Source organism: Ostrinia nubilalis, chromosome Z, assembly GCF_963855985.1.
Source record: "Ostrinia nubilalis chromosome Z, ilOstNubi1.1, whole genome shotgun sequence".
NCBI classification, from domain to species: domain Eukaryota; kingdom Metazoa; phylum Arthropoda; class Insecta; order Lepidoptera; family Crambidae; genus Ostrinia; species Ostrinia nubilalis.
In genome coordinates, this window is record NC_087119.1 from 19,313,971 (window position 1) to 19,336,759 (window position 22,789).

Below are 22,789 nucleotides of genomic sequence, written 5' to 3' on the forward strand. Positions count from 1 at the left end.
TTCCTTTGAGAAAAATGTCTTTCTACAATATTAAGAGTACTTTCCCTCCAGGTGGCATTACAAAATTCCACCATGTACCTATAGTTGAACAATGGTGGCGCCCTCCTGTCAATGAGTTTGGTGGGATAGTTCAATGTAGGGTGTATATCATCTTTGATGCTTTAAAAATGTCATTTTTGACTGTTTTTGATTTTTTTTTAAACCCTGTTACACTCTGTCAAAGCTGTTTACGTGACATTGGCGAAATCATGGTTCTCAATACCAAGTCGTCGCCATAATAAAAGAAGAAGAAGAAGACTGTGGGTCTAGACAAAGTGCAAATTATAATCGCAAACCAGTCGATAAGTGGTCGAAAAGCCCCTTTTTTGTATGGAGTTTTGACGGATTCGATTTTCGATTCGATCAAAAAGTGCGTTTTGTCTAGGGGGGCTGTTTTTGATGTTAAGACGTCATGTTTCGCAGAGTTTATTTTTAAGTTGTTTACATAATTTTAATTCCTTTATTTTATAGGATATTTACCTATTGGTTACTGTACTATTTAAATAATAAATGCGAAAGCCTATGAGGTTCAAAGGAAGTACTCTGCAAATTCTGTAATGTTCAAGTCAATAGTCCAGCCACTTACGCGCTTATGGTCTCCTCTGAAATACTCACTGAGGAATTATCCTTTTCCTGTCCCATACCAAAAATTTCTAATGAATTTACCTCAGATAGAGTGTTCTGTTCTCGATAACGGTCTTACGGTAGTGTCAGAGGAGAGAGAATGCTACAATGCTTGTGTGGGCTTGTATATAAACGGTGGTTCTAGGTACGAGAGCCTCTTCGAAAATGGAATAGCCCATTTCTTCGAGCACATTGCATTCAAAGGTACGTGTGCCAGAACTAAAACACTGCTTGAAAAGCAGATGTCTTCTGTGGGCGCTCGTTTCAAATGCTTTACAACGCGTGAAATGGTCGTTTATTACGCCGAATGTCTGTGCGAAGACCTGCCACTAGTCGTCGACATTTTGTCTGATTGTGTCTTCAACAATTCCTACTCAGGACCAGAGATAACTCAACAAAAAAAAGTAGTTTACTTAGAAATGTTAGAACACGACAAAGATCACAACGAAACATTATTCGACTACCTTCATAGCACCGCTTTTCAGGGCACTCCCCTAGCTCAGACTGTTATGGGTCCTAGTTCCAACCTCTATAATTTCAACGCATGCACGATTAGCCGATATCTACAAAGGCTTTTTGATCCTACCAGAACGGTTTTAGTAGCAGTTGGAGGTGTCAAACACGAACAAATGATGTGTTTGGCTAGTTCCTACCTAAGCAAACTCCAGCCAACGAAATGCGTCGACACCGAACAATACCGATTTACAGGTTCTGAGGTGAGATATAGAGATGACTCAATGCCAATGGCAAATGTTGCATGTGCTGTTGAGGGGCCAAGTTTCTGTGATCCGGATAACCTTGCGATGGCCGTAGCGGCTAACGTGGTCGGTGGCTGGGACCGTTCTCAGCCTGGAGGAGTTGATCATTCAGTTCGTGTAGCTCGCGTAGCTTCAAGTGGAGACTTCTGCGAATCGTATAAAGCTTTTAATATAAATTACAAAGATACAGGTCTTTGGGGAGTCCAATTTATGGCGTCATCTCTCCAATTAGAAGATATGCTTTACGCTGTCCAAGATCAATGGATGAGATTGTGTACGATGGTAACAGACTCCGAAGTGGAAAGAGCAAAGAGAGAACTAAAAACACAACTGTTATCAAATACAGAGAGCTGTACAGGTGCTTGCCACGAAATAGGTCGCTGGATGCTATACAACGGCCACTGGCCACCTCTGTACGAGCAGATGCTGAAAATTGACAAGATATTTGCAAGTGATGTTAAGGATGTATGCAATAGGTACATTTACGATAAGTGCCCCGCAGTCGCAGCAATCGGCCAGACCGAAGGACTACCTGAATACACTAGAATCAGAGCAGGAATGTACTGGTTGAGGTTATAGTTACTTCCTTTTTATGTATTTTTTTATTCTTACATTTTACATTTATATTAATAACATGTTTATCTGCATAAATTATTACTTTATAGTTAAAATATGTTTTTATTTGTTTTTCTGATGGTGGAAGCCCTGTGGGTATAAAATAATAGCTTTTGCCCGCGCCGCGGTTTCGTCCCAGTGAATTTCGATCAGTAACAGAAAGACTTAAGTTTGCAGTCTGTTTGTTATTCTGATATGAAAAAAGTCCTGCGGTCTGCTGTGCTAGCGCAAATTACTCGTTTCACTCTTGCCCAAAACGCAGGCGGCCGTGTGCCACTGAGGCATATGCAGAGCATAGAGCACGTAAATAAATTCTCTATGGGTAGAGTAGGGGAAACTGTTGAACGTTTTATTATTTGTCATTTTTGAAGTGTGTTATTTCTTTGAAAAGTTAAACATCGTTTTTTATACCTATCTAAAATGTTTAAAGCATATAATTTATTAAATAGAATTTGGTGCCCTCTTAAATCTACTGTGCGAAACTATCCTTACCCAATCAATTTCTATAATTTCCTCAAGAATCAGCCTCATACTCGTTGTTCTGTGCTCGACAACGGTCTCACTGTAGCTTCAGAAGAAAGAGAATGCTACAACGCGTGTGTAGGGCTCTACATTAACGCCGGCGCTAGGTATGAGAGCCTTTTCGAAAACGGAATAGCACATTTTTTCGAACACATAGCATTCAAGGGAACGAGAGCCAGGACAAAGGCTTTGTTGGAAGAACAGATGTCCTCCATCGGAGCACACTTCAAGTGTTTCACAACACGCGAAATGGTCGCTTACTATGCAGAGTGTCTATGCGAAGACCTTCCTCTGGTCGTAGATATCTTGTCGGACTGCGTGTTCAACAATTGCTACTCTATCGCCGACATAGAGCAACAAAAATGCACCGTTTTCTTAGAAATGCTGGAACATGACCGTGATCACAATGAACTTCTATCTGATTACCTTCATAGCACAGCATTTCAGGGTACCCCGCTAGCGCAATCTGTAATGGGACGGAGCAGCAACTTATACAACTTCAGCGACTGTACTGTCAGCAGATACGTAGAGAGACTGTTTGATCCCACAAGGACAGTGTTAGTTGCAGTGGGAGGTGTAAAGCATGAACAGCTGTTGTGCTTAGCTCAATGTTACCTGAGTAAGCTTGAACCGACGAAGTGCGTAGACAGTGATGAGTATCGCTTTACAGGTTCCGAAGTGAGATACAGGGACGATTCGATGCCTGTTGCTAACGTGGCTTGCGCAGTGGAAGGGCCCAGTTTCTGCGACCCTGACAATGCCGTGATGGATGTGGCGGCGGCGGCGATTGGCGGCTGGGATCGCTCTCAGCCCGGAGGCCAGGATCATCCAACTGCCGCAGCGCGAAATGCTTCTCTTGGCCAGTTCTGCGATTCTTACAAGGCTTTTAACATAAACTATAAGGACACTGGCCTCTGGGGTGTTCAGTTTATGGCACCTTCCCTAAAATTAGAAGATATGCTGTACACAATCCAAGACCAATGGATGAGGTTGTGCACTGTGATAACAGACCCTGAATTGGAGAGAGCGAAAAGAGAGGTGAAGACCAAGCTTCTATCAAAGACAGAGAGTTGCCGCGGGACTTGCCACGAGATCGGTCGGTGGTTGCTGTATAATGGTTACCGCCCACCTCTGTACGAGCGTCTTCAGATTGTTGATGGCATATCGGCTAAAGACGTGAAACAAGCGTGTGACCGGTACATTTACGATCGATGCCCAGCCGTCGCTGCCGTCGGTCAAACAGAAGGGCTGCCCGAGTATACTAGAATTAGAGCCGGCATGTACTGGTTACGGCTTTGAAGCTGCGTAATAGTTACAATAAATTATTTAATAAATAACGGATTGTTTTTCCAACTTGTTTTATATTTTGATCTACACACTGCTACTGTACTATGTAGGTAGACTCGCTTATGAATTACTATTATTCCCCATCATCATAGGTCCCAATAACCATGAAGATAAAACCAAAAACGAATTTCATATCAAATACTGATAGTGAAATAAAAATAACCCTTAATAAAGAAGCCAATATTATGGTAGGTCCAGGAATATAAGGGTAGTCTTATATTAAACAGATATACCCTCATTTTTTTTGCAATCTCATTATTTCCGCGGACAAAAAACCAAAAAGGGGTACTAATAACAAAATCGTAAGAATAGAACAACTAAATAGGCTCATTACAGACCATTTATTGAGATTAAATACAATGGTTATGAAAATACAGTATAAAGTAGGAATAAATAATGCGATCGCATCGCAGCTAGTTTGCGGTAACGGTACCCTTACTCACATACCTAGACTACATACCCTCTTTTATAAACTCGTACCAAAATATCAATTCTCTTTCACCTTACCGCTATGCTGCTTCGTCCAGTATCTTAAAACTATAAATATTATCATAGATTTGCCAGCACGGAAATATTCACTTAAAAACAAAGATCATAAAGCCAAAATGAGGTGGAGCGCATAAAACTTATTGCCATAATCTGCTTCTTTAATTAAATGATTTTTTTTGTTATTATTATTTGATATTCGTTTGAATTTTAATTAAAATAAGACATGGCGTGGGTGTTGGAAAGCTCATCTAGCAGATAACGCCATATTTGCGCAATCGGTGGGAAACATTACCCATCTCACTTGAAAATCATACACCGCGCTGGCAAACCAATAATATTGGATATTCGCAAAGCAGAAAGAGTCGCTTGCCTAGTAACACAATATTTGATTACAGAGTAGACTTAACCTATGGCCGTCGACAAACAAGATTCACTACCGCATTTGCAAGCCCATCTTTGTCAGCTAACAAACTTCGCAAAGCATCAAAACTACGGGGAAAATAAAACAACACACTTACAAAAATTATAATTTATTACTGTATGTATATAAAGCTAATATAAAAATATAAAGAAGTATTTGAGTAATTTAGGAGCACATCAAGTTTTCACGACAAAATATACTGTAATGCAATATATATGTCACCGTAAAATTGTGAATTCCGTCAGATTACAATCTGACGTAGTTAAATTACAATCTAACCTAACCTAACCCACTGTTAGTTTACAATCTAACGCGTTATATTATAAACTGACAGAGTTCACAATTTCACGTTGACATATACATATACAAAAAAAACTGAGTAAATGGAATGTACGAATATGCTGTCAAACAACATAGAATACATATTATAATATGTATATAAAAAAATATATTTGCTTGAATTTGTGTCTGTCTTGTTGGTTGTCCTAATTAAATAAATAAATAAATATACTCAAATAAAAAAGAAAGAAAATCCTAAGTGTCTCCTAATTCATCATTCTTATTTTTTGCAATGCTACAATCAAAATGAGTATTAAATTTCTGTAACGGCCCTCGATGTTTTTTAAAGAATCACCAATCACTAATTACTCCATAAAGCAATTTAAGATTACAGAATCACAAGTTAGTACATTTTTTGTAGATAATTAAAAAATCACATTACTATAGAGAGCATGAAAACGATTTAGCTAAACACCTAATTTTCGTTGTGATAGAAACTTAAAAGTAAAGGAATGTGTAAAATATCAAAAAACAAAAGTTTAACTGCAGTGATTATTGCTTCGAATCATAGCAGCCGAAATGTCATGCCGTGAGTACATAATGTAACTCAGTCATAAATTAATGTGTCTTTCTATTTTAGTCGAATCATCAAATCAATCACGTTGATTTAAATTCTGATATTGTTCAGTTCAGTTCAGTTTTAACACATACATGCAAAACTAACTAATCATGCCATGCAATCATAATCGCGGTTCGTGAATTTTGTTCTTTGTATTCTGAGACAAAATAATTAAAGTAAGAAGGATACACAACATACACAACCAGAGTTACTTGACGAGTTTGTTACCTGCCAACAAGTACACAACACCTTGTGGTATCCTTTTTTTTAAGTTTTAAAAACTACAATTTTATTCATAGCAGCCTTATTTCTTGAGATTCAATCTCTGAGGGACGAATAATATCACTGCATATTGAACCTTTCAAGTCTTGAAGAATACTGGCCAATTGTAAGACAATATATTGTCCTTTTACATTTTATCAAAAACGTATGACGTCTTTAACACCGATAGAAGTTAATCTTAATAACTCACTACAAAAATTGACAATTATTTCATCGTCCTACGTATTCGGAGTTTTACAAATAGTTTTGACAATACCATTGGTTGCAAAATGTAAGAACAGATAGTACTAATCAGAGGTAAAACTTGAGTAATTAAAGATATAAACTAAATATTATATTGTTATTATGGCGAAGAATAGAAAATGACAACCACGTTTCGCTGCTAATAATGTCAACTTGCGGATATAATATTATTCGTTAGACCACTATCGCATGCCGAAGTGAATAGAATACTAATTGCACACAATCATGTTAAAGTCGACATGTAATAGAGAGTACACGCGTTGTATCACTTAAACGCTACACGCTAACACTAATGTCATGGATATACAGATCAGTAATGTATAAATAGACATTTATATTTGAGCACACATATTCCTACGAAACAGTAAATGGAATGTTATATTAAGGAGTACGTATGGGTAATGTGAGTAGAGCCGCGTAGCCGTCGACCGGCGCCCCCTGTGGGCGTGCTAGTATTATGCTGTCATTGTGATGTCTGGGAGGCGCACGCGCACAGAGGCCGCGCCTCGAGGCCTACGCGGCGCATACGCGTAATATACGTGCTAAATGCACAGTAGTAGTAAACTATTTGGCCACATGATCTGAGTATTAAACCGAATATCTCTAAACGAAGCAAACGCCAGAACACACTCGCTACACTCAAGACCCTACGATAGCGGGCCAGAAGTGTGTTCCAGCGATACTTCTTTTGTTACAGCTGCATCCTTGACCACAATACTATATAACATACGAGCATTGGTATAAAAAAAATTTGGTAAAAATATTATAAATGCTAACCTACCAAGTTATGGAATGTCACTTACGACTTCGTAATAATCTCCTTTGTTTTCGTGTGTAGAAGAAATTACTTGCACTTATAAATTAAATTATTGATATAAAAAATCTAAGATAATATCAGGTTGATTACGCACTTAAAACTAATGGAATGTAGATAATAAAAAAATTAATCTAAATTAAATCAAGGTGTTAGTTCAATTACCCCTTATGATTAATGGTTAGAATTTCCCAAACCACAAAATTATATAAAAAAATCTGACGTTTTGTAAATATATTTTTTGTAAAAAAATCGCTCGAGACTTATATTGCGACCGTGGGGCGAGTGCAAAATATACAAAAAAATGCGCCGGCGGCAGCCCGGTCGCTCGAGCCGTGGGTTCACCTCTAGTAGACCTAATGACTACGATAACTTTCGACTTTATTACGATGGGACGTGTCTCTCAACATTAAAGCTTTTTTCCAAGCTCGAAAGTCTACTTGGTCGACACTTACATTAAATACGAATCTATCACAACATACATGTTGAGATAGACTTATATATATCGTAGTGCCTTGTTGTAATTTATTTGTTGTCTTATCAGAATACCGTCTTTGTTTTTATTTATTATGACAAACTAAATATACCATGTTTAAAAACAATACGTTGAACCAAAGACAAAATCTTACAAAAACAGTCATTTCGAACGATGAGGTAAATAATTTTCTTAACAAACCTAAACAACCCTTGTATAATGATAAATATCATCATGAATTAAATTATGTAAAAATATATATATCGCTACTGAACTAATATTGTACGTATAAAAATTGTTCTGTTCTTAATTAAAAAATGACCTTACATTAACGTAAAAAACTTAAAATCTAAGTAAAGCATATATTCATATGATTATTATACACAAATATCGTATTTTGTACTGTAAGGTTATGTTTGTCGATGGTGCGTCGAGCTCAACGCGTGTCAAATTTTGGCTCAAACGAAATTGTAACCAATTTCATTACACCTCATTTATGAATGGCAACATTAAAAGTAATAACTACCTCGTGTTCGATCTAGCTGCCTAAATAACAATAAGTTGTACTTTCTAATATTGTATTGAACCTAATAAAAGCTGCGCGACATATGACGATTATAATTATACGTAATCACAAAATCACATCGAGACGACACTAATACTTATAGCGTGTACGCAACGGCCAAGATGTAAAGACAAGTGAATTTTCAGAGAGCCAATCTTTAAATTATTTCTCAAAAATACGCTGGTCTTTAAACTAGATTCACGTGGCACTAAAGCATGGTTTTAGTAGCATGAGTTCCATGGAAAGAGTGTGGTTCGTACGTTCACAAAACCATTCACAAGTGGTTGTTATTACATTACAAACGTCGTGTGAACGGTTTTATGTTCAACGTAACGAACGGGCAACTGCTCAATACGATTAGACTTAAGCCCTGTGAACCCAGTCTTGCGCCTTGGTCGGTAGTTATTATTATAAATTGCAAATAGCGAGAGCTAATATCCTCCGCTCCAGTGGTATCCAGAACGAAGTGACACTAACCACGCTCGCTCTTTACAAGACCAAACCATCTGCGAGTTGTACACTTGATTTTAAATCAGTCCTTTTTGTAAACATTTATTTAATAATACTTTTATCTGGCAATACTACAGGGTACAACTTTAAATGCTCTATACCAAACTATTGCTATGTTTGAACAAAATTAAATCGTAATGCGTCGCGAAGCTTTATGCCCAATAGGGCCTATTGTAGCTTTCAGATTAATTAGAGGCGGCACAAGTGTCGTATCTTACGCTCTTAAGTTAAATGATTTGTGAGCGACGGGTGTGAACTCAAATTTGTACAAAACAAAGATCTACGATGGAAATGTTAAAGTTAATATAAATCTTATGTAATTATTTTTGTAGGCAGTATACAGATATGGCGTGAGAATATTACCTAAAATTAGCGATAGTTTAATGGTGGCGTACAAAAGAAGTGTGTGTAAGTACAAAAATCGTATTAATCCTGCCAAAGTCACACCCTGCTTTGCGTTTACCATAAACACACTAGGTAAAAATTTTATTGCAAACGTTTTAAATGTTATTACTTATATACGTCTCTACGGATGCTTCAGTCTTTGGATCATTTATTTTGTAGTGCCTATTTTATTACAAACATTATTAGTACTACGCTAACTTTCGGATATGAGTCCCGATAATCTCATTAATTTTAAGATATTATATTACCAATTGTTCCCCCACCTTTCTTAACAATAACGGGCGCTACCCGGCGCTTCAAAACCGCACGTTCTCAAAAATTATATTCTAAAATCTTTCCAAGAGCACCGTGACAATACTGACGAAAACTTTGACAGCTCAGCTCACAATTTTCAAACGACTACACTATGTATACTACGAATGGTGCATGTGCACGTATATACGTACGTACAAAGAACATAACAATACTTCTAAGTGGTTAAATATCGAGCGGGCTTTGCCCGAGAATCTACGTCACTACAGATTAAATATGGAATATCAGGCCCGTGTGATAAATATGATAGACGAGTCACTGATGTACAAAGTTGTTGTAGGTGGTCATGAAAACACCATTGCGCCAGTAGACCTGTTGCGTAAACATCATATAGAGTTGTGCTGGGGTTGCGATATCGTCACGCCGGGAAGCGCACACGATACTCGATCTTAATCATGCGGCCTCAGAGTCGGCCTCCGTCTTGGGCACTCCCTGGGCGTGGGAGGTCGGCTCGGCTTGGGAGGGCTTGTTCGAAGTCTCGGCGGCCGGCACGGCGGGGATGCTGAAACCACGACTTGTGATCAACCTTCAAAATCACACACGTCAAAAGAGCATTGCACACTGCTCCTAGAGAAAAGTCAAAGGCAGCAGAAGTATTGCTTGTTTAAGCGATAACGCACTGCATCCGATTTTAATTCGTGAAAAATTCGGCCTGACTTTCTCGTATTCGGATCGGATGCAGTGCGCAATCACTCTCACTTTCGCGATGGCGTTGGCACAGATTTCGCTTTGAAAAACAAGCTAATGTTTAAAAGTGTAACTTTCTATTAATAAACGAAACAAATAAAGCTCGTAAAAAGGTGTTTCGTGAAAACTACTAATTTCAATGTAGACTGTAGCATAGTATGCATGCAAGGATAGAAATAATCTACACAATGAACATTAATTTCCCAGGCAAAAACACAGCTGTATTCTATATGTGAATTTATTCATGTTTAATATTATTTACGACCAGCAGGAATTTCTTGATTTCTCGATTGTTTTGTGAAACTTTATTAGACATGAATACATAGCTGATAGACAAAAATATTTTGAATAAATATACTATTAATTAACTAGCTATGTGAACTCATTCGCTTGGCATGCAAAATGCTTAAAATAACAACAAAAAAGTGAATTTTATGTAAAGTGCGAACTTAAATTTTCAATCCTCTTAAGGCCGAGCTCAGCAACTGACGATTATTTTTAAACAATCGTATGATTTATGATTGTCATCAGTAGTTAGTTAGTTAGTTATGAGTGTCAAATAGACAAATAACTTTGTTGTTGAACCCGGGTCTTACAGCCAAACTTAAAAACAATAAATAACTTCTAATTTGTTCAATAAAGCGTTGAAACTTAAATCAAAGAAATGCAATCGCTAGACAACCAAAACCACGAATAAAATAAAATTTTCTATAGTGAAATCATTATGGATACAGCTTTATGGTAAAAGAAAAATGGTTTTGATAGGTGAAGTACATTTTCAGTCTAGGATTAAACTAGCCTTAGACCCGGTCTCCACCAAGGCGGAGCGGAGCGGAGAAATGTTTAGAATAATCAATCAGATTTCATTCTGTCAATTTCATTCAATCTGAATAACATCTGATTGGTTGTTCAAAACAATTCTTCGCTCCGCTCTGCCTTGGTTGAAACCGGGACTTAATAAAGCCATTCTTATGAAATGTAGCGTGTGCATGAGCATTGTTAATCTTAAACTGTTAAAGTCCCAAATGAAAAACAAAAAACGTGAAAGTATCAAACTACTCACTGATCGGCATCCCTGTAATCAATGTTTCCGATGGCTCCCTCGGTACGCCACTTGGCCATATTCGCCACTCTGTAATTTAATTACAAAAATGTTAGTTTAAAACCTTTAACAACCAAATTCCTAAAACTAACAATCACTCCCGGCGCCACATTAATTAAGATTTCAAACCACGTGGAAACTCGGCGATGCATCGAGTATATGAGCACATCTTAATTAGCAATAATATTATGTACTTTCTTTCTTCTAAACCGCTTTCAGGCACGTAGGTAGTAAATCCACACAACTACTTCGAACATGGTTCAGTAGTTGGTACTTGTTTTGGGTACCGAGTAGATAATCGTACAGAACAAACCGGCTTTTAAGATAATAAAAGTACATACCCATAGCGAATGTTGCTTTCAGCACAGTCGATGCCCATTTTTAACGATTTCAATTAGTTACTGATCAAAGAGAATATATCCCGCACTGCTGACAGTTAGCGTCCAGCGGCAGCGAACACAACGCGAATAATACGGAGATGCGTAGTCATCCCGGCTCAGACTCCCCCCCGCCCCTGGTATCGATTGCGGCTCGTGCCTAGGGCGTTGCTAGGTAACCTAACGTGAGGGATGAAGGGGAACGGGGCGGGGGCACCGGCGAGACGAAATCTCTATGGTTTTTTTGTACGTCGGGGCAGCATCGCTAACAAGAGGGGTCGTCTTGTCTAGGACATTTGTAGGACATCCGAGGACGCCCGAAGCTACCTCATCCCCCGAGCGATAACCTGCAGGTAGCGCAGACATAATAAACGTCTGCGAACTTTTAAGAAGCAGTTTCTCTGTACGTTATGAACTCGACTATGATATCTAATAAATTTAACTACGAGCTTATTAATTTAAAGCGGTCTTTCATAAAATTTTATTTTTTCAAAATCTTACTAATGGAAATCTTGATAGTCACTGTAACATTATTATCAATACATACCGGCGACGACGAAACTGAGGAATCCGAATCGTACTGATTGGAAGGAAACAAAGTGAAGATTTAACACTTCGTTTATAAAAATGTAAATAAATGCAATATTAAAATTATTTATGAATTATGATACACATACGAATACTACGGAGCATGCAAACCCAAACACCACATATAAATCATAATACTTTTTACTACTTCATGAATTTTCTACGTAAACAAATAGGATGGGCTACAGACGCTTTTCGCTAAAATACCTACCAGGTTGACATGATAAATGTAGCGTTACTTATTAACGTATTTCTTACAGGATAAGTTAACTACGTACAACGCTAATTTAAAGAAAAAATATATTTAGAACATAATTCAGGTTTAATATAATATTAAGATGAACTTATTTCATTATTTTTAAGGAACCATTTCAAGACAAGGAGGAAATTCAAGCGACAATAACTTTCGCGCGGAATGTAAACAATAATTACAAAATAAATTGACAACAGACTAGGAACATGTAATATGTTTTTCCATCCTTATTGCAAGTAATATGCAATGATTCCTGTAAGAAATACGTCTAACTACTATTGTATACGTTTCTCTAGGCGCGTTTTTCTAGTCAAAACAAAACGATGATTTTTTTTTAAAGAATATTAGCAATTTTTAATACAAATTACTATAATCCGGTTAACCCCTCGTAGTTAGCTAAATATGCTTGTGTTACAAGTGGGTATAGTTTATTAAGACAAATGATAAATCTTAATTTTGCTTATTGAATAATACTCGGAGCTTATAAAGTAAATCATTTTATGTTTCTTTGCCGAACTATTGCAAAGTTAAAGAGCACGTTAACATTAAAGTCGAGTAATTTTTTGAAAAAAATCATATTTAGGGCATTTTTTATTTGTCAATTTCATGAGATTCTCTTACTTTTTTTAAATTCTCAATGACACCAATATTGAGACTTGTAGTATGATTCAAGTAGCAACTTTGGCTATATTCAGTTAGACCAATTCTTTAACTACAAAATAAAGTCGGAGGAAACTCCTAATCAGCAGTAATATGGCGTGGCGTGGAAATGATAATGAACCAGATATGTGCCTAGGATTATACTATGTAAAGGCTAGGCAGTGTTTTAGTAAGCTTATAATGGAGGAAACGTCATGCCTCATGCAAATTAAGTACTTACTTCTTAAAAGCTTCCCTATAACTGAAGTAGCCCAACAATCCCTGGGGGCGCCATGTCGTCAAGTTTTGCGGCCTACAATATCCGAAAAACACAATCTAGCTTAATCCCCTACCAATGTTAGTTTATGTCTTCAGTTCACCGTTAATACTAACCAATGACCATTAAGAAATAAATAATCAAATTATAAAAGTATTCTTATACAAATTAATAACGATAGTGAGTAGCCCGAGGGAATAAAAGATAAATAAAAGGACCATAGAAGCAGCATAAAATAAATAAAAAATAAACACCAACTCACCACCCCATCCGCCACCATTATGCACGACGATGCGATCGACCTTAAAATTAATTAATACGTACACATGTTTCATCTCGTCTCCTTGTCCTCTGAACTGGGCTAGGTATGCTGCCTGCTTGCGGTGGTGGTACATGTGAACGCGCAAGCACGAAGGATTCCGCATACGCTTGTGGCAAATGTCGCACTGGAGGGTGCCTTCTCGTGTGTCGTGCTTGTCTCTAATATGCACCTTCAGGTTGTAACGATTGGCGAAGAACCGATGGCACGAAGGACACTTCACACCTCCTGTCTTCATGTTCCAACCTGACAATGTTTGTAACTTAAAGAAGGTGCTCACACTAGCAGATGGTATAAAGCAGGGATAATAAAACAAAAGTGCACAAAATAAAAAAAATACTTCGCAGTGCTGGGGGGGAATAAGAAAGAAGAAGAAAGTGCTGGTGATTGAATTAAGAGGGTACTGCACGAAATTCTCAAGTAAATTTTTAAACCAATTGTGTTTTGAGCTTAGTGTTTTAAATAAAGGAACTTGTGTAAGGTAGCCCAATCCTTGCACAAGGACGCCTTTTTTTCTAAACAATTTTTTTTCTTCGAAAACTTTCTAAATTGTGCGTATGAAGAAGTTCTCACATGAAAATGTTTGTATTATTATAGCGAAGGCCTCCCCTTTCTTAATTTTCGTCGCAAATGTATGGATATTAAGAATTCCAGTTTACTTAATGATAAACCATGCCGTAATGATATTTTATGTATCATAAGGCAGTTTGATTTATCGAAAAAAATAAGTGTCAAATGACGTGTGTTATAAATTCGGTAGAAGTGGGCAAATACACACATTTTTTACACACATTACAGCGTTCCTTTTTCTTGAGAGTGGTGGTAGGTTTAGGCGCCCCCACCCCACGCCATCTCAAATTGTAACGTTTCTGCAGATTCTTTTTATGAGTTTTACGTGGTTTCACCACCACACGCTTGGCTTTGGGTAGCGGTTTGGCCCTTTTCTTCTGATTCTTTTTTCTTTTTTTATATTTCCTCTTTAGTTGTCTTTTGGTGGCAGATGGTTTTGGTTGTGGCGCCACCACACGTATTGGTCGGAAATTGTACCGTTTCGTTTGCGCTGCACCCCCTTTAAGCATATGTATTTAACGAAAAATAAATTCAGTGCATAATATTAAAAAAGTATTGAAAATGAAACAGCAAATAGGGACTCATAATATTTTTAAATAGTGAATATAATTAATTACTTACCAGATTCTTTAGCAGATTCAGGTAATACCATCACAGTATGAAAGAGTTCGTTGTCGAAGTCAATTAGAGGTTCGCTGTAAAGGTTTACACAAACCAAAAATAAAATAAACTCAAACACAAGACAGCAAAGAAAAATAATTAAACAAAATGTTATGAGCAAATAAAACATTAATGAGAAATAAATAATTAAGTAGCTCCCCAATTACAACAATTATTTCTACAGTTTGTGAATTAGTAAAATAATAATTCGTCGGATCGGATGCAATGTTTTAATATTTTGGTACTGTTTTGAGGGACACTAAATGAAACAATAACTTATTTTTTTACCTGAATGTGTCCTCAAAAATACACTTCTGAAATATTAATAAACCAGGGATGGCCAATCAATCACGATCAACCAGTTGATAGAATAGCCTCTAGCAGTCTACTAGTCGATCGCGAAAGGAAAAGATGTACCTACAACAGAATGCGTAACGCCAAACGCTTATCATCTTGTGTGATTACTAAATGTCGACAAAATCACGTTGTTTATCTTATGCTATTTTAAGAAGAACGTATTTGGTAAGTTTCATCAGTAAACGGTAACCCCCTTATTAATAAAAGTTACAATGGCATTGCACGCTAGTTTAAAGTGTCGTTTGTATGAAAATGTTACTTTAGATATCAGTGTTCCGCAAAGGGTGTGCGCCGCACACTGGTGTACCTCGGAAAAATAAGATTATCATAAACTTATTTTTAGTAAGAAAGTACATATGGGTAAGACTAATAAAGGTACTAGACTAATAATTACTTAAAAATAGATCTTTCATGTGTGGGTGTACCTCCAAAAAATTTCGTTATCCTAGATTTACCTTGAACACAAAAAAGTTTGCGGAACACTGCTTTAGATTGCGTTTTTATTTTTTTATGAGTAAGGGTAGATCTTAAATTAAGTTGGTCACCCCTGATATAGACATTACAATCCTACTAATATTATAAACGTGAAAGTTTGCATGGATGTGTGTATGTGTATTTAGCATAGCTGGGCACCGTTAATCAAATAGTTAACTTCGTTAATCGTTAAACCGTTACAAAAAAAATGGGGAATTATAAAACGATTGACTAAAAAATAACTTAGCGACTGATGATGGCATACTGTTTTAATAAATTGAGCGGTATGAATTTGAGTAGGCGAAAAATTAACTTAACTAACGACGAATATTGATTAATAATCAAATGCAGAACGAGCTTACAAAAAGTGGGTTATGTTTAATCCATTTTAGATGTTAAAATTCTGTCCGTGCGATTACATTACTAAGTGAGCGACTAGAAATACAAAGAGGGCAACTTCAATATTTAAGATAGATTCGATTTTTTCCAATTTTATTTCCAACGAACAACTAAAAAGTTCACTTCCAGCAAAGTTTTGTAAGCTGCATTATTAATGATTATTGGTTACTGATATTCTATGTGAGGTCTTATGTTCTTTATTTTGATATGTTTTCTAATGAAGTAACTTCATAAGAGAATTCCTCTGTCGCGATTTCTGTCTGTTGCTACCTATATGGTAGCCCAATAGTCATTAGAATCCTCTACGTTACCTGAGGCATCTAATATTGAGCTTGGACAATGGTATATGGATACGTTTTGGATCTAGCAATTCGGCTGAAATTAACAACACTACCACTAGAAGCAAAAATGATTCCCATTGGACAAAAAAGAAAACAAGGTCGGCCTGCTAAGTCCAAGCCAGCACTTATTTGCCAATGACGATGAGTATAATAGTAGGGCTCCTTATGCCTATCAATGTTCCATACAATTAATGATATTACTTTTTGTAGTTGACTGAAGTGACTTATTTTGTTTTGTTATTTGGATATAATATGTAAATTCATATTATTATTACTTGTTTCATTTCATTACCTACCCTTAAATTTTAATAATTACTTGGCTAATATAGCTAATAGTGTTTCTTCAAATATCATTTTTAATGTGAGCTCATAATACTTTGTTCATTGTAGTATTTTTCAGTGGTTTTTGTATTTGAAACACTTCATTTAAGATAAAATGCCGCTCAGTATAAAAAAAACATTTGCCAAATATCGAAAATAATGCAGGACGTAACGTTGGCGCTCAAACAAATATTAGGTCGCTCAAATATTAAGAAGCATCTCATTGTGTATTTTAAGTACCTCAAATTAATGTTTGTTAGTTGCTGTTCTGTTGATTTCTCATCTTTCGCAGTCAGTCGCTCACTTAGTATGTAATACTATAACCTAAATTAATTATTTTTGATACTTAAAACTTTAATTTACAGTCACTCGTTTTAATACTACCCTAAAAAAATTAACTTCGTTAAACGTTAAAACGTTACATTTCGGAAGATTTAACGCAAGTTAACGTTAATCGTTAATCCGTTAACAAATATATATCTATATATCCGTTAATAAAACGAAAAAAATAATTGAATGCAAGGTTCAAATAATTTCGAAAGCTTGTATCGCGCATGGAATTTATTCCTCTTAAATGTTTGCGACAATTATTTTTTTCGTTTTAGTACAACCACAGAATAATAATAAGTATGGTACAACTGCCTTTCAGAATAAAAACTTGTTTTAGTTGTTCTCAACTCAATCTGAGAGCCTTGGTACTTACTATACAATTTAGCACCAAAGTGCTCGAAAAGGCAAATCCAACAAACCCAAACTCGATAAGTTTCCACCGTTTCGTTTAGGAATTCCTATGGCCACCTCCTGACTCCATCATCTGGAGTTCTGGACCCTAGACATCATCTAGTACTAAAGTGCTCGAAAAGACAAATCCAACGAAACCAAATTCGATGCGATTCCGCCGTTTCATTTAGGAGTTTCTATGGCCACCTCCTGACTCCATCATCAGACCAGCTCAGTGGTACCATAACATTGCATTGTCATCGTACTTACAGCTCAACCGGTTGAGGAGAACTGGTCTTAAATTCAATGTAAATAAACAAAAAAAATTGCATTTTTATATCGTTGCGTTAGTGATCTGGTTACAAAAACTGTTGTTTTGCGTTGCGTTTTTCAGCGCGTCTGCTGTATCTTTTTGGTAAATAGTAGGTACTGGATTAACGATTAACGGACTTATGATAATTTAATGGAAGTTAACGAGTCCGTTAAAATTTTTTAAAGTTAACTTAAAAGTTAATCCGTTAATAGAAATGTTAACTTCGTTAATTAACGATTAACGGATTAACGAGTAATGCCCAGCTATGGTATTTAGTAGAGTAACAATACACTTCTTCAGTTCGTAATAATATTCGGAACTTACCCGTCGTAAGCATAGTCTGTGTTCTCCGGGTGCGTGGGACTGTCGTTGGTGGCGCGAGGCTTCTTCTTCGTGTTGAAGCTGTTCTTCTGAGGAGTATTCTTCAACAAGCTAAGAAAACAGAAAATAAAGTCAGATCAGAACTTGCAGATTGGCTAGCTGTATATTACAAAAATCGGGTACTGCTTGATACCACTTCACTGGGTTATTATCAATTTTTGCCACCTGACGTTTTAGAACTTATGTATCTTATGCTTGATTAACTTTTGTTTTTCGAATTATACGGCAAACTGAAAACCAACTAAATTTTCGAGATTACGATCAATTATTTTAGATCGAAGTGTGTTTTAAACCTTACTGTGTTTTAACCCACATCAATTTGAACTTTATGCTGTGAAGACAGGTTGAAAACCAATGACTTTTTTCTTAAAGAATTTGTGGCTTGGAATTATTAAACACGAAAAATCGAGAGGATCATTATCAGATGTTTGTTAGTCATTCGTGCAAGAGCCACCGAACGGATTTTGATAAAACTGAGCGAACATATTTTTTCAAAATAAATTGGTATGATTATTGGAATTTAATCTAATGGAAGTCTTTAAACTTTACGCAAACGGAGTCGAAGGCGTTAGCTAGTGAACGAACTAATTGAACAATGAGGCGCGCGTCAATCAAACAAACGGGCGATACTTTAGCAATTGAGTTGTTAACGTTTGTCGGCGAAATCGGAACCCTAAGAAGTGTGGCAAAAGTTAAGTCATAAAAAAACAAATTGAGCATGCATAAGGCGTGAACTGAGCAAATCATTCCCACCAACCGTTCCCACCACTGCAGACATACTGCACGGGCAGAATTAAATTTATTGGATGAGAAGTTCAAGGGCTTCATCATCTGTGTGGTGGCGACTACGTGAAAACTCTTTCATACAAATGACAGACACCAGGAAACCAGGCCTTATGCTATTATTTTGTTCGAAATTGGTCTTTTAGGGTATATCGCCTACAGTGGAACATCTATTTATTTTGTTTTATTTACTAGCAAACTTCGAACTTTTGTTCGCGCTCTTAATGAAAAATCCTGTACATGTGAATACTCGTATTTATGAACTTCCTATGACTCCAGGCATAAAATATTGCATTCTTCACTGTAACATTTTTCACTAGCACATTCAACGGCCCCAAAACGTCAGTTTATAGAGCGTCTCTTTTTATACATATAATGTCAATATAAACGTTATGCTCGGGCCGAAATCAAGTGAATAATATTGTTATTATGAAAACAGAATCAGGCCAGTGACTAAAGATATGAACCCAGATTTACAGGTCGACTTCGTCCACGCAGACAAATGAGTCAAATATACTCACTAACAAACATCCTTACTTATTTCAATTCACAATCAACTCTAAAACTATAAGATATAACGTGAAATGTCGATTGTGGCGCAATGTATTTCTATCTCGCCTGTAATTTATGAACATTATTGCATTATATTGATATTATGCAGGTACATCTGTAAGGACGAGCAACGCAGCATCGCAGTATGACACTAAGCAAACTAACGCATCATGGTTTTACTTAACCTACGTTGCCGTGATGCATTCATGACTAATACATTACGTAGCGCACCTCCAAGAGTACTGACGGCGTGTCAACAAGATGTTACGTTAAATTAATAGTGCGTAAGACCTCTTAGATCTAACTTAGCGAGTTACAGACTGGTGGCTTACAACTACAATTCCAAGTATGGAACCAATCAAAGAGCGAGTGTGTGGAAAACTATGTGAATTGGCATAAAATAACTGTAAGTGACGTACGACGAATAATGGCGCCTGAGGTTGTGGTGCTGGTGCCTAGATTCGAGTATAACTTACCGTTTCAGTGGGCTTCGAGTAGCATCGTCTTTGAGGTTGGCATTGTTCGGCTCGGCTTGCTGTTCAGTGGCGATGGTGTCTTCACCGCCAGGCACCCACTCGGGAGGCGCTTCGGCTTGGGGCTCTGGCGCGGGCGGGGGCTGCGGGCGCGGGGGCTCCTCGGTGGGCGGGCGGACAGGCGGCGGTGACTCACTCCGCTTTAAATAAACGTAAAATATAAGTAACACTCATTGCACAATAAGACAGTTACTGATCACCACTTTCCATAAGGTGACAGTCATACAGACCAAATTTCTTCATTATGAAAAAAATATTGAAGCCAGAATCACGAATTCCTTGAATGAGATCAGCTGCTCAGTATAAATATAAAAAGTATTGCCTTGACAACTAAGTCATTGAAGAAATTACTTAATAAAATGTAATTAATGAAAAGATAGTGACTCAATAATACAGGGCTCTGACTGAATAACATTGATTTATCTTGTAAATAGTCACAATAAACACTATTTTAATTACCTAACAAACTCACTGACATACCTCCAGTTCAGATAAGATATGCTGCTTGGGGTGAGGTAGTGTCAGATGATGGTCAGGTAGGTACCTGACCTGGTAATGAGGTCATTACACAAGGAATTAGCGGTATGCAACCTAAGACTAGTACATAGGCTACATAAACAAAAATAGATTCACAGATTCCTTACATTATGCATTTTTCCTCAGGCCATCAATGAATTCTCTAGTATCTTATAACAAAATGAAGGAAAATATGTTCCAAATAAGAAAGGAATTCTCCAGTTGTTATCTGATGCATATTTCTGAGTTTGATGTCTCACCTCACGACCCCCGGTGAGGCCTTTGACCTGCAGCAGCTCAGCGCTGTGCAGGAACCCCGAGAGCTCCTGTTGACGAACGTGAACTTCACCTCTGTACATGAATTGAAGGAGCTGTCGGAGTTCTTGATGAGCCACATCTTTCAGGATCACGATAGGATGTTCACAGGGGTTCATCTGTTAACAAATACATTGGATTGATTAGCCACTTTTAACAATAATCTAATAAACAGTGTTTCAGCTAAAACCTCTTGGAATCAAGATTTGCATTAATATGCATATGGTATTATTACCCACAAAGATTTGATGAGTGTGAATAACAGGTTTGGCAATATAAGCATGAAAACATGGCATCCTGTGTTACTTTTGACATTCATGAGTAATAACTTACATTATGCTGAATAGAAATGTTTTAACATTAATTAGCTTAATGTTTCAGGTTACTCTCATGACCATTTCAATCACATAACAATTAGTTAATTATCTGTAGTGGTAATTTTTAATGACACAACTAATACAAGTTCTTAGTTTTGAAAATTTACAATAACAGGAATTTATTAGAATATCATTAATTTTGTGTCTATTTGTGATAATGAAGTAAGCCTGGATGATTATGTCATTGAAATGTTTGTGATGACCACAATTTATACATTAGTTATTTTTCAGAGAAAATATAAACTGCAACTGATTAGGTTTTTATTATGAAAGTTCCAAAATCAATTTTTGTTGCTTAAGGATTTAATAAATTAAGAATACACAAGAATAAAGATTTCAGTGAATCTTATGAATATTGTGTTAATTAAGTGTTATCATGCAATATTTTTGTGAAATACTATTATTTTTAAATCCCTAAAACTCATTTTTAGTGCATCAAGTTATTTGCATTTACAAAGTTTTATTCTTCAATATTAGTTTGTTACAATAGAAATTAATTTACACGAACAAATAGCACTCATATCAATACATCAATACATTGAGCAAACAAAATATTTTGTGCCCTTGGTACATTGGCCATTTCAGCGTTCATTTGGAGCGTTGTTTGGTAAACATTATCTAAAATTATCTTAATGTCTTATGTAAATAAACAACATTATCTGTAACATTCTGAGTCCACTACAAATTTGATTTGTTTTGTGCATCTAAGTATCTTCATGTAGCCCATTAATTTGTAGTATTAGATAGGTAGTAGTGTACTAAGTAATTAGATGTACAATTAATTTTATTGTGCAATAAAAAGTGCATTTCTTTCATACCACTGATAACTTACATCAAACCCGATTTGTAAAATTTATAAAAGCACAAGGTCTCTGCACTGAAAATTAAGTTAGCTTTTACTGAGATCATTTTTATTTAAGTGTAATGAGGGTAGTCTATTTAAATAAATTACACAAGCCAAGATGAGGAAAATACAAGAACAATGAGTCATACCTTAAAAAGTTCCTTAAAATATGGGCTGCATACTGAGAGGATGAGTTTATGTGCGTGCACGTACTGCCCACCCGCAGCCAGCGTCACGTCTACTAGGTCTTCGCCTTCCAGCAACGCTTGAAAAGACTGCGACAAGTTTGAGTGGAAGTCGTTCCATCGCAGCGAAAACTGCTCAGGCATCGCCATCTCTGCCTGAAACTCCACCCGCGTCTTCCGACACGCCGACGCCCTATTCACGGCTAACTGTACACTTTCAGTCCTTCTTTCTACGCGTACCTACACACAATGATCAAAGTACTGAAAACCCGACGCTCAAATTGCCCACGTATACGCTCGATTTCAAACATAGGAAACCAATGTGCCCAAATTAATAATTTTAGTCGCACCACAAACGCTTTTCAGCCACGACACCCGCGAAATACTATGTACCTATGATGTGAAACAAATAGTATTGATCGTGTCTGGGATGGCAATACAAAAAATAACAAAATGTCGCTTGTTCACACACAGTGCAGTACACCGTTCATTGTCTGAAATGTCAATGTGTGAGTGTTTTTATTACTTCACCAAAATTAATTGAAATTTATTATGCTTATTTTTACATAGTTTAATGAAATTTAAAT

General features: G+C 36.7%; 3 protein-coding genes across 4 annotated transcripts; 2 read left to right on the forward strand and 1 right to left on the reverse strand.

The window, feature by feature from the left end:
* Positions 1 to 459: 459 nt before the first annotated feature.
* Positions 460 to 2,060, forward strand: LOC135086786 (cytochrome b-c1 complex subunit 1, mitochondrial-like). Its single transcript, XM_063981578.1, has one exon. It carries the CDS (start codon positions 597 to 599, stop codon positions 1,998 to 2,000), a length of 1,404 nt encoding a protein of 467 aa, XP_063837648.1. The 5' UTR covers positions 460 to 596; the 3' UTR covers positions 2,001 to 2,060.
* Positions 2,061 to 2,456: 396 nt separating this feature from the next.
* Positions 2,457 to 3,857, forward strand: LOC135087139 (cytochrome b-c1 complex subunit 1, mitochondrial-like). The gene has a single exon (XM_063981978.1). It carries the CDS (start codon positions 2,457 to 2,459, stop codon positions 3,855 to 3,857), a length of 1,401 nt encoding a protein of 466 aa, XP_063838048.1.
* A 1,051-nt stretch (positions 3,858 to 4,908) lies between these two features.
* On the reverse strand, positions 4,909 to 22,671 carry LOC135086701 (GDNF-inducible zinc finger protein 1-like). Of its 2 annotated transcripts, XM_063981475.1 has the most exons (10): positions 22,167 to 22,671; positions 20,742 to 20,915; positions 19,909 to 20,105; positions 18,041 to 18,148; positions 14,753 to 14,826; positions 14,340 to 14,630; positions 13,567 to 13,807; positions 13,207 to 13,278; positions 11,070 to 11,138; positions 4,909 to 9,821 (listed from the first exon to the last, which is right to left on the reverse strand). In XM_063981475.1, exons 1-10 carry the CDS (start codon positions 22,350 to 22,352, stop codon positions 9,713 to 9,715), a joined length of 1,521 nt encoding a protein of 506 aa, XP_063837545.1. In that variant the 5' UTR covers positions 22,353 to 22,671; the 3' UTR covers positions 4,909 to 9,712. The 2 variants fall into 2 exon arrangements, with proteins under 2 accessions (XP_063837545.1, XP_063837546.1); XM_063981476.1 differs by lacking the exon at positions 14,340 to 14,630.
* Positions 22,672 to 22,789: the final 118 nt, after the last annotated feature.